At 44.5% G+C, this 12,319-nt stretch overlaps 1 protein-coding gene across 1 annotated transcript in view; it reads left to right on the top strand.

Annotated features, from left to right (window-relative positions):
- The window catches only part of VASH2 (vasohibin 2), a 153,560-nt gene that overhangs the window by 57,304 nt on the left and 83,937 nt on the right, over positions 1–12,319 (top strand). Inside the window, exon 3 of the mRNA XM_082251367.1 lies at positions 3,046–3,134. Coding sequence (XP_082107493.1) covers positions 3,046–3,134 — 89 coding nt within the window. The remainder of the gene's footprint in view (positions 1–3,045; positions 3,135–12,319) is intronic.

The raw sequence follows: 12,319 nt of genomic DNA, 5'->3' as shown, positions 1-12,319 counted from the left end.
GAGTTCTAGAGTTACTTCACCCTCAATCTAGAGTCCTGTCTCTTATTGGGGGAATCTGCTGCAAGGGATTGCTATGGTCTTCCATACTCCCTTGGATAATCACTGAGCTCTTGTAAGAGCTTGTGTAAGAGCTCGTTCTGCTGCACTCTCTGGGGAAAGAGAGGTTCACCCACAGGAACCTGGAGCCTTGTCGTAGGTCCAGGGTGGGTAGGAGATTGCGAGACCCTAACCAAGCTGCGGCGGTTCGTGGGGTCTGAAGTGGTTACGGTGTCTGGTGGCGTGCTTGGAGCCCATTGGGAAGCACTAGGAGCATCTTTCAACGGAGGTACCCAGTCAGGGGTGCCCTGCTCCGTTACAAGTTCTATTGAGTGTTTTGACAACAGGCCTTCAGCCATGTAAATCAAAGGACTAACCTATGAAGCCTTTCTGACACCACGGATGGGATAATATCCTGATCTTGTTCTTGGACAATAACAGCTGTCTTTTGATGGAGATTGGATCTAGTTGTCAGTGCTACCTGTGTGGGTATAAATGTTGGGGGATCTTCCTGACCCTCAGAACTGTTTATTGAAGCGCTGACCAGAGTGTTCTGGTGGGGGGCGTCCCCCTGTCAGAACACAACAGCTCGGCGGGGGAAATCATTGTAATAACGTCAGATCGTTAGTACAGCAGCTCCGACCGGAGCTGTCAGCTTTTTTATCTATCTTTAAATCAATTAGTGTGTACCAGGCTTAAGTCAGTACTGAGGTCTTAAATCACTGGCATCCTGGCTTTATATCCCACCAATTTCCTGCAGAGAGTTGGTGTGGTGCATTCTCCTGGTGACTGTATGGCTTTCCAGTGAGCTCTCCAGTTTCCTACCAATGCCCAAGAAGATAAGTGTTTCATCAAGAAGATACCTTAGAATGGGTCTTTATGCCTGGGGTAATAAATGTAAGTTATAGGCCTTTGTAGGTGGCCGGTAATGATACAAATAGTTCATTGCTCTCCGAGAGGCTCTGTAGGTATGACTACTCTAGATACACTTGGGAAATAATAAGTGTTTTGTTCAGTTTTCTATGAATGCTCTCATTTTAGCTTTCTTTTCCCTATCAGAGACAAAGAGTTCCCTTTTCCGTTAAAGGGTCCATCCATTAAAAAGGGATGTTTTAGTTACAATGCTGTAAAAAAAAAGTATTCATACCCCTTGACATTTTCCACATTTTGTCATGTTACAACCAAAAACATAAATGTATTTTATTGGGATTTTATGTGATGGACCAACACAAAGTGGAAGGAAAATAATAAAAGTTTACAAACTATTTTCACAAATATATCTGAAAAGTGTGGCTTTGTGTGTTTTTTCTGCTCAAATGCAATAATTAAAAATAAAGAATAAAACAAAAATATAAATAATAATAATTCATCGATTTTTATAAATAATTTTTAAATAATAAATGAATCCCTAACCTAAATAAATAAATGAACCCTTAACCCTATAGATAACAATAGATGGGATAAATAAATTCATTGACCTGAGCCCTAACAAAAAATAATAATAAATAATAAAAAATGCATAAAAGCAGATAAAAAAGCTGAAAAACATAGTAACAAATGATGAAACAGATGATATATATTTTTCCCTCTTGGATAATAAAATAAAAATGCCAAAGCTCAAAAAACACTGTGGTTCTGCCGCAAAGAAGCTCATGCACTCTTTTGGCTTTTTACATGACGGGATGCAGCGCTCAGGTGTGAATGGACCATTAGGAATAAAGGAATTCTACATCTTAGGCCTCTTGCACACAATACTGATGTTTGAGCTTCTGCTTTTTTGGACGTAGTTTTTAGGTGTTTGTTTTGCACGTGTTTGCGCGTTCGCGTGCAATAATACCTACCTAGGGAAAGTTCATTCATATTTATGCTCATATGTGCGTATTTAGTTTTGTTTTTTTACTGAGGAATACTCGGCTACATTTCAACTAGGTAAAAAAAAAAAAAAATGCTTTACTGAGCTTTTTCAAGCTGAAGTGTGCAAGAGGCCTTAGGCGTTTTTGTGCTTCTCAAAGTGAAGTGCTCAGGTGTGAATGGAGGCCTAAGAACTCACCAGAGATCTCATCCATAGGATCCTTGGGAGAAAAAAAAATTCCGGTGGTTTCGCCCTCCAGCATCTATAGTAGAGCTGCACGATTCTGGCCAAAAATGAGAATCACGATTTTTTTTAGCTTGGAATAAAGATCACGATTCTCTCACGATTCTCTGTGTAACAAAAAAAAATTGGGATAACTTTACTGTTGCGTTTTTTTTTTTTATTCATTAAAGTTTATTAATTGCGTTTGAAAGACTGCTGCGCAAATACAGTGTGACATAAAATATTACAACAATCGCCATTTTATTCTGTAGGGTCTCTGCTAAAAAAATATATAAAATGTTTGGGGGTTCTAAGTACTTTTCTAGCAAAAAAAAATGATTTTAACTTGCAAGCAACAAGTGTCAGAGAAAGGTCCAGTCTTTAAGAGGTTAAACGTCCTTTCTCCCTGGCAGAGGGAAGGAAAAGATACAATGTAATCATTTTGTTTATAGTTACTGGGAGACTTTAATGCTGATAGGCCTTTGCGGGAGGAAAGATACAATGTAATCATTTTGTTTATAGTTACTGGGAGTTTTCCACAGCTGTTTTCTCTGCTCACTCAGCTATGCAAAGAATCGAGAATATGTCAGGTTTAGATCGTCAGGGGGGGTGAATCGAGATCGCGATTTTCATACGATTAATCGTGCAGCTCTAATCTATAGGTGTTGGACGAACCCTTTTACCCCATTCCCCGTGTACTATCACAGTGTTCACCAATAAAATCAAGACAAGCCAGTATGGTCAGACATCTGTTGTTGTGGAGTGTTGAGGAAATTTATCTATTAAACTCTTTATAACTAGGAAATCCTGCAAAGATTGTAAGATAACAGTCATTTCCATATGGAAACACATGGTCTTGTTAGCTGAAAACAAATGTGTGCACATGTTCCCCTGTTCAGTAATGTGTCTTCATACTTTTTTTTTTATCATTCCAGCCCGCAGTACCATCCGTGCCAAACTACAAGGCGTCAATGACCATCCCAGACTGGCTGCAAGCAGTACAGAAATACATGAAGACATTGCAGTATCCTTTCTGTTATACAATGTGACTGAGCAGTGGAGCATCAGAAAACTTCAGCGTTTCATATCAGTCTTCGTTCTACTAAAAGGAAGGGTCGGGAAGGTGGGCACTTTGGTGTTAGGAAGGGAGGTGCCCTGTCTGGGGTCAGTTGTTGCCAGCTGAGACCATTATGAACAGTCTGAATATGTTTTTGTATAGTTTTTGTGGCTTTAGAGAGAAACAGAATTAAAAAAAAAACGTAATGAAGAGTCGGCAGCTACAAATACAATATTGTATCTGCTGATTTTTAAGAAATAAACACTCACTAGTTCTGTCTTGACCTGGGCTGGTTCTTCCCTGGTTATTGGATCCCGGCGCCGCCATCTTGGCTGTGGGAGCCAGCTGTGATTTCCTGCTATTTCACAGCCGGCTCCCCACTACACATTTGCAAGGTTGCACTATGGTGTCAAATTAGTCCCGCAGCCTCCTGGGACATGTCCTGTTTCCCTGGATTTAGTGGGCAGGGAAAGGTGGGCCAAACTTATGTAATGCTCACCTAGGCGAGAATTAGGATTAAAGGTACTTTCACTTTTAAATTGAGCTGCACAAATAATCGTTAAATAAAATCACGATCTCGATTCAACCCCCCTCAGGATCTTAATCCGGCATTTCCACTGTTTAGTGCAGAGCCGATTGTTACACTGAGACTCAATAGTGATTTCTATTTTATCCAGAATCATGCAGCTCTACTTTCAAAAGCAGATCGGATTGATAACACTACTAATGTAATTTGGTTGTATATTCCTTACAAAATACACATATAGTATCTCACAAAAGTGAGTACACCCCTCACATTTTTGTAAATATTTTATTATATCTTTTCATGTGACAACACTGAAGAAATTACACTTTGCTACAATGTAAAGTAGTGAGTGTACAGCTTGTATAAGCCCCGGTCCACATTAGTGCGATCACGGAGATCGCATGTAATTCGGAGCGCACTGCTCCTAAATTACATGCGATCTCATGTGCGGTGCAAATTTCAGCCATACACTAAACACGCACCTGACCCTTTTTTTTTATCCGCAGCACAATCTGATCGCATAGTGGCTTACACTAGTGCGATCCGATTCTGTGCGAACTTGCAGATCGCACTGCGATATGCGATCGCAACTGGGGGTGTCGTTCACTTTTAATTGACACCCCCCTGCGTATCGCATATGGCAGTGTGAACTGCCAGGGGTGCGGATGCAATGCGGGATCACGCTGCATGTTCGCAGCGTTCCCGCATCGCACAAATGTGAACCCGGACTTACAGTGTAAATTTGCTGTCCCCTCTAAATAACTAAACACACAGTTTCAGGGGTCATGGAACGTGACCCCCAAAGCATGTCAGCAGTCCAACCATTTTGTCTCCAGGACTTTCCGCTATTGCTTTCCGGTTGGAGCAGATCTGTTTGGCTTACTAACTTTTGGTCGCATGTGAGTATCCATTTGCTAATGTGGATTCAATAACATTTATAAATGGTAATGCACGGGGTGGTCACGCCCTCCTGTGTGCTTTTTTTTGCAAAAATCACATGTAAAATCTGACAGGCTGGTTGTACCAAAGTTGATTGATCGATTAACTTTGGTACATTCAGCCTGCCCATACATGGTCCATATCTCGGCCAGTCCCTGCTGAATGGCCAGCTTTACTCTGACAGAGAAAGCCGTGTCACCCTCTTGTTTATATTGCACAACAGAGGTGTGGGAATCGTAAAAGTGCATGGATAGAATAAGAGTTCACATGAGTGTATTTAAACCATGTGCTATTTTAATTGCTTTACCACTTTTCTGAGACCTATGCGGAGACTAGGTATCAGTTGTTTGCTGTCTTGTTTAGTTAGCTGGAATTTAATGGACTGTCATAGCACACATCCTACATGTGTGCAGAGCCTGATGTCACAGTCATAAGACTGGAGGTTTTTATACACAAGGCTTTGTGTGTTTGATTTGAAGGGTGGGAGGGGAGGAGGTTCAGTTAAGGCGATATATGTTAACCTTGTATTTCTTCTAGTGATTTATAGTAACAGCATTAGATGAGCCGGGGATGACATCATTGTTTTTTAAAAAAGGCAGGATGAAGCAAGCAACCTAATGTGATTATCGGCCTCAATCTTTTCAGCTGCTCATGCCGTCCATAGATGCTCGATCAACTTCAGTCTAACCAGCCTGTTGGGTTTCTTCATTTGATCACTGCTGATAGCAATAGCAGCCAGCAGTGATCATTGTATTCTGAAGGCTGGGAAACCTCCCACTGTCAGATTACAAAAGCTCCATGCGAGGGATTCCCCATCAACACTGAATGTTGCCTGTGGTTACAGGAAAAAAAATTGCCTCATATATGGCTAGCCTTACTTAGTATGCCTCTTTTTCATGTTTGCCTTTCCACCAGTTTTAATTCAGTCACACAATCACTGCTTCCTGCCTTCCTACTTTAGAGTGGCTCCTTTTTTTTGCAGGTTCTTATGGAGCCACCCTATCATGTGCACTCCTGAAAATAGGACTACATGCTGATACTGGCACACACACACACACACAGTAAGCATGAGATGAAAACATGCAGAAGATATACTTCTGCACCTCCTTCTCAGCCCAGGTAGTGCCTCGCCTCTTCTCCTCAGCCCTGGCAGTGTCCTCACCTCCTTCTCCTAAGACCAGGTAGTGCCTCACCTCTTCTCCTCAGCCCTGGCAGTGTCCTCGCCTCTTCTCCTCAGTCCAGGCAGTGTCCTCGCCTCTTCTCCTCAGCCCAGGTAGTGCCTCACCTCTTCTCCTCAGCCCTGGCAGTGTCCTTGCCTCTTCTCCTCAGCCCTGGCAGTGTCCTCGCCTCTTCTCCTCAGCCCTGGCAGTGTCCTCGCCTCTTCTCCTCAGCCCAGGCAGTGTCCTCACCTCTTCTCCTCAGCCCTGGCAGTGTCCTCACCTCTTCTCCTCAGCCCAGGCGGTGTCCTCACCTCTTCTCCTCAGCCCTGGCGGTGTCCTCCCCTCTTCTCCTCGGCCCAGGCAGTGTCTTTGCCTCTTCTCCTCAGCCCAGGCAGTGTCCTCACCTCTTCTTCTCCTCAGCCCTGGCAGTGTCCTCCCCTCTTCTCCTCAGCCCTGGCAGTGTCCTCCCCTCTTCTCCTCAGCCCTGGCAGTGTCCTCCCCTCTTCTCCTCAGCCCTGGCAGTGTCCTCCCCTCTTCTCCTCAGCCCTGGCAGTGTCCTCCCCTCTTCTCCTCAGCCCTGGCAGTGTCCTCCCCTCTTCTCCTCAGCCCAGGCAGTGTCCTCACCTCTTCTCCTCAGCCCAGGCGGTGTCCTCACCTCTTCTCCTCAGCCCTGGCAGTGTCCTCACCTCTTCTCCTCAGCCCAGGCGGTGTCCTCACCTCTTCTCCTCAGCCCTGGCGGTGTCCTCCCCTCTTCTCCTCGGCCCAGGCAGTGTCTTTGCCTCTTCTCCTCAGCCCAGGCAGTGTCCTCACCTCTTCTTCTCCTCAGCCCTGGCAGTGTCCTCCCCTCTTCTCCTCGGCCCAGGCAGTGTCTTTGCCTCTTCTCCTCAGCCCTGGCAGTGTCCTCACCTCTTCTCCTCAGCCCTGGCAGTGTCCTCCCCTCTTCTCCTCGGCCCAGGCAGTGCATTGCCTCTTCTCCTCAGCCCAGGCAGTGTCCTCACCTCTTCTCCTCAGCCCTGGCAGTGTCCTCCCCTCTTCTCCTCAGCCCTGGCAGTGTCCTCCCCTCTTCTCCTCAGCCCTGGCAGTGTCCTCACCTCTTCTTCTCCTCAGCCCAGGCAGTGTCCTCACCTCTTCTTCTCCTCAGCCCAGGCAGTGTCCTCACCTCTTCTTCTCCTCAGGCCAGGCAGTGTCCTCACCTCTTCTCCTCAGCCCTGGCGGTGTCCTCCCCTCTTCTCCTCGGCCCAGGCAGTGTCTTTGCCTCTTCTCCTCAGCCCTGGCAGTGTCCTCACCTCTTCTTCTCCTCAGCCCTGGCAGTGTCCTCACTTCTTCTTCTCCTCAGCCCTGGCAGTGTCCTCACTTCTTCTTCTCCTCAGCCCAGGCAGTGCCCTCACCTCTTCTCCTCAGCCCCGGCAGTGTCCATGTCCATTAAGACATGGATGAGCAAGTTTGGGGTGAAGGAACTTGACTGGCCTGCACAGAGTCCTGACCTCAATCCAATAGAACACCTTTGGGATGAATTGGAGCAGAGATATGGCCATAGATGGGGTGAAATCTGGCGAGTCCCTGCTGAACCGGCCAAATTTTGATCCATCCATAGCCAGCGTAAAGCAGTATTCACCCCAAAAGCAAACATTTAGTCCCCGCTCACACTAAGGCGACCTGGTCGCCTCACAGGTCGCCGTAGGTCACCTTCCATAGGGAAGCTGCGGACCCGTTCTAATAGGAGCGACACAAGTCGCACTGACTTAGAAAAAGGGTCCGGAGCTTCTTTGGGGCGACCCGGAGGCGACCGCCATAGACTTCAATGTTATGAAGTCCGTGGCGGCCGCTCCGAGGTCGCGGCGTGCTGCTCGCACCGTGACCTCGGAGGTCGCCCCCCCGAAGTCGGATCGCCCCTGTGTGAACGGGGCCTAATTATACTGCAGCTTACTTATTCTTCGATGTGTTTGGATGCATTCATTTTCTATTTTAGGCTTTCTTTCTTTTATTTTCTCTTGGTGATCCTGGCAGAAATTGTTGTTCTTCCAAAGAAGCTCTCCAGCAGAACGTACCTGTTATAAAGATGAGACAAATCATTTAACACTGACAGGGATGCTTACAATGTTCAGCTTTTATGTATTTATCCCAACCCAAACCTTTAGCTAATACATTAAAATCAGTTCAAAATCAAACTGTTTTTTTCCTTTTAGGATAGAGTTTGGCTTTAATTTGGTAGTGTTGTTAAATCTGCTAGGAGATCTAACACTCCCCTCCCCATATGCTGCTGTTCAAAGGTGTCTCTGTTGCTCCTTAATTCAGAGTTGGGGGCACTCTAATATAGGAGACTTGTTAATGGCCAGATCACCAGGGGAAAACAGAGGGGGAAAAGCCTGAAAAAGAGAAAACGAATACTGCCACCACATCTAATGATTAGTAACCTGCAATAAATTACATTTTTAGTTTTGGGTTTAAAGTGGGTGTAAAGTCAGAAGGTTTTTTCTATTTTTAAGCATTCTATGCATTAAGTTAAAAAGCCTTCTGTGTGCAGCAGTCCCCCTAACACTTACCTGAGCCCATCTCTATCCAGTGATGTCCAAAAGGGCCTTAGCTGTCCGGGACGCTTTATCCTGATTGGCGCCATTGGCTCCTGCTGCTGTCAATTAAAGTCAGTAAGCCATTTAGGAGAGAGAGGGGGTGGAGCCGAATGGCAGCTCCGTGTCTGAATGTATACTGGGAGCTGCAGCTCGGCTCGGGTGCCCCCATAGCAAACTGCTTGCTGTGGGGGCACTTAACAGGAGGGAGGAGCCAGGAGCACAGAAGAGGGACCCGAGAAGAGGAGGATCCGGGCTGCTCTGTGCAAAACCACCTGCACAGAGGAGGTAAGTATTATTATTTTAATTTAAAAAAAAACTAGACTTTACAATCACTTTAATACTGCTTTAAGGTATTTTCTGCTTTGATAAGCCTCTAAAATATTGATATGATTATAATTTTAGGTTTAGTGCGCCACCGGCAGTCCTTCGTTGTAGTAAAGTGTGTGATGTCTGCCAGCTGATTCTTTTTATCTTTATCTTCGTTTCTTATAGAGACAGGAGCGCGCCTCTCCCCGTTCCACTTGGCATATTGCGGTCTGTATGACCTCATTAATCAGCGGGTCACCTCTGCTCCGGTGCCAGAACCGTGCCTGAAAAGGCTTTCTATCACAATGTGGCATGTAATTGAGTTTGGCGTGGAGGGTTCAGCACACAGGAGGCGGCTCGCAGCTGTTTCATGTACAGAATCGCCTTTCTAGAAACCAGTTGTTTTCTTAGAACTGTCCGGAAATGTGTTCAGGGAGCGTGCAAGAAACCAGACAATCTGCTTCTTTTCTTTGTATTTTTTTCTTTCTCTACCTGTCTTCACCTTTATTATTCTTCTGTCACTATCTATCTATCTATCTATCTATCTATCTATCTATCTATCTATCTATCTATCTATCTATCTATCTATCTATCTATCTATCTATCTATCTATCTATCTCTGGCCATATACCTATTGATAGGCTGAGCAAATGAAAGAAACCAAACCAATTCTTCCATCCATGCTGCACAGGATGAATGGAAGACTCTTCCTCTGCAGCTTTTGTACTCTGAAAGCTGGCGCCAATGGCTCTCAGAATACCCAAGCAGCGGTTGACACTGTTGGATGCTGACGCTGTTCAGCTGAGAATTATCTGCCCGTCTCTATTGACAAAAATCAATTAATCAACTCCACTTTTGTTAATCCTTGTGTTGCTGACCTTTCTACCCAGGCCCACCATTAGCAATGGTGGGAACCCATACAGCCCTCCCGACAGAGCTCCCCCCATCTGCTTGACAGTCCCTGCCCTTTAAGTATCTTATTGCACTGAGCAGTAATCCTGCTACCCACAGTTCCCAGCAAATAACAAAAAAAATCCACAGGTCCCATCAGTTCAGCAGCAGGTGACAGGGACTATTTACTCATTTTCAGAAGTAACCGGAGTATTCCTGTGTGCCACGGCTCCTGATGATAAAATAAATGTAGTAGTTGAGAGCCGTAGCATGGTGGAGAAGTTTGCCTAATCCCAAAAATGAGTAAATAGTCCCCTCCCTGTCCCCGACCCTGCTGCTGAACTGATGAGGCCCGGGAAACTTTTTTATTTAATTGTGGTACACCTTGGGCTATGGGAATACTGTACATGGGCCTAAAGGTATTTAAAGAGTCCCCTCTCTGCCCTTGGGCCCCTTGCTGAGCTGATGGGGCCTGGGCCCAGTACAATTGCATTGATGGGGACCCCAATCTGCGATCCTGGGGCCTCCCACAGAATGAAATTTGGGCAATTCGGCTTGAATCACCCAAAAGTCGATGCATACAGTGCCTTGCGAAAGTATTTGGCCCCCTTGAACTTTGCGACCTTTTGCCACATTTCAGGCTTCAAACCTAAAGATATAAAACTGTAATTTTTTGTGAAGAATCAACAACAAGTGGGACACAATCATGAAGTGGAACGAAATTTATTGGATATTTCAAACTTTGTTAACAAATAAAAAACTGAAAAATTGGGCGTGCAAAATTATTCAGCCCCTTTACTTTCAGTGCAGCAAACTCTCTCCAGAAGTTCAGTGAGGATCTCTGAATGATCCAATGTTGACCTAAATGACTAATGATGATAAATAGAATCCACCTGTGTGTAATCAAGTCTCCGTATAAATGCACCTGCACTGTGATAGTCTCAGAGGTCCGTTTAAAGCGCAGAGAGCATCATGAGGAACAAGGAACACACCAGGCAGGTCCGAGATACTGTTGTGGAGAAGTTTAAAGCCGGATTTGGATACAAAAAGATTTCCCAAGCTTTAAACATCCCAAGGAGCACTGTGCAAGCGATAATATTGAAATGGAAGCAGTATCAGACCACTGCAAATCTACGAAGACCTGGCAGTCCCTCTAAACTTTCAGCTCATACAAGGAGAAGACTGATCAGAGATGCAGCCAAGAGGCCCATGATCACTCTGAATGAACTGCAGAGATCTACAGCTGAGGTGGGAGACTCTGTCCATAGGACAGCAATCAGTAGTATACTTCACAAATCTGGACTTTATGGAAGAGTGGCAAGAAGAAAGCCATTTCTTAAAGATATCCATAAAAAGTGTCGTTTAAAGTTTGCCACAAGCCACCTGGGAGACACACCAAACATGTGGAAGAAGGTGCTCTGGTCAGATGAAACCAAAATCAAACTTTTTGGCAACAATGCAAAACGTTATGTTTGGCGTAAAAGCAACACAGCTCATCACCCTGAACACACCACCCCCACTGTAAAACATGGTGGTGGCAGCATCATGGTTTGGGCCTGCTTTTCTTCAGCAGGGACAGGGAAGATGGTTAAGATTGATGGGAAGATTGATGGAGCCAAATACAGGACCATTCTGGAAGAAAACCTGATGGAGTCTGCAAAAGACCTGAGACTGGGATGGAGATTTGTCTTCCAACAAGACAATGATCCAAAACATAAAGCAAAATCTACAATGGAATGGTTCACAAATAAACATATCCAGGTGTTAGAATGGCCAAGTCAAAGTCCAGACCTGAATCCAATCGAGAATCTGTGGAAAGAACTGAAAACTGCTAATCACAAACGCTCTCCATCCAACCTCACTGAGCTCGAGCTGTTTTGCAAGGAGGAATGGGCAAAAATGTCAGTCTCTCAATGTGCAAAACTGATAGAGACATACCCCAAGCGACTTACAGCTGTAATCGCAGCAAAAGGTGGCGCTACAAAGTATTAACTTAAGGGGGCTGAATAATTTTGCACGCCCAATTTCAGTTTTTTATTTGTTTAACAAGTTTGAAATATCCAATAAATTTCGTTCCACTTCATGATTGTGTCCCGCTTGTTGATTCTTCACAAAAAATTACAGTTTTATATCTTTGTTTGAAGCCTGAAATGTGGCAAAAGGTCAAAGTTCAAGGGGGCCGAATACTTTCACAAGGCACTGTGTGTGTGTGTGTGTGTGTGTGTGTATATATATATATATATATATATATATATATATATATATATATATATATATATATATATATATAATTTCTTTTTTTTTTTTTGTTAAGTACATTTTAGTGCTAGCAATGTAATTGGGGCATTGTCATCGGCTGGGAGTAGGGTAGAATTTGAGCATATAAGGAATATTTAGGAGATACTGTGGGACACTATTAGAGGTAGGAGGTTTTTTTTGATGGATGTTCCTCCTAGCCGATGACATGTTATATACTGTGCAGCTATTTTCATCTGTGATTCCTCTCCCCCCTTTACGGTGTGGAGTTTCCTTTTCTCATCTATGGAAGTCAAGTTCTGGATGTGAGCAAGGAGTCTCGGGAAGTTCGTGTCCTTCTATGTATTCAGAATTCTGTAAAAGGAAATGGAATTCATCATTCTATGTCACCCAGGCCCAATTCAGAAAGTTTAAACACAAGCATGAGGATCTTAATTTCAGCCATGTGACTTTCCAAATCTCATTGGACTCATCTGAAAATACATTTTTTGAAAATAAGAATCT

Source organism: Pelophylax lessonae, assembly GCF_965119305.1.
Source record: "Pelophylax lessonae genome assembly, chromosome: 3".
NCBI classification, from domain to species: Eukaryota; Metazoa; Chordata; class Amphibia; order Anura; family Ranidae; genus Pelophylax; species Pelophylax lessonae.
Note: the sequence above shows the minus strand (reverse complement) of the source record. Positions and strands in the feature narration are given on the sequence as shown.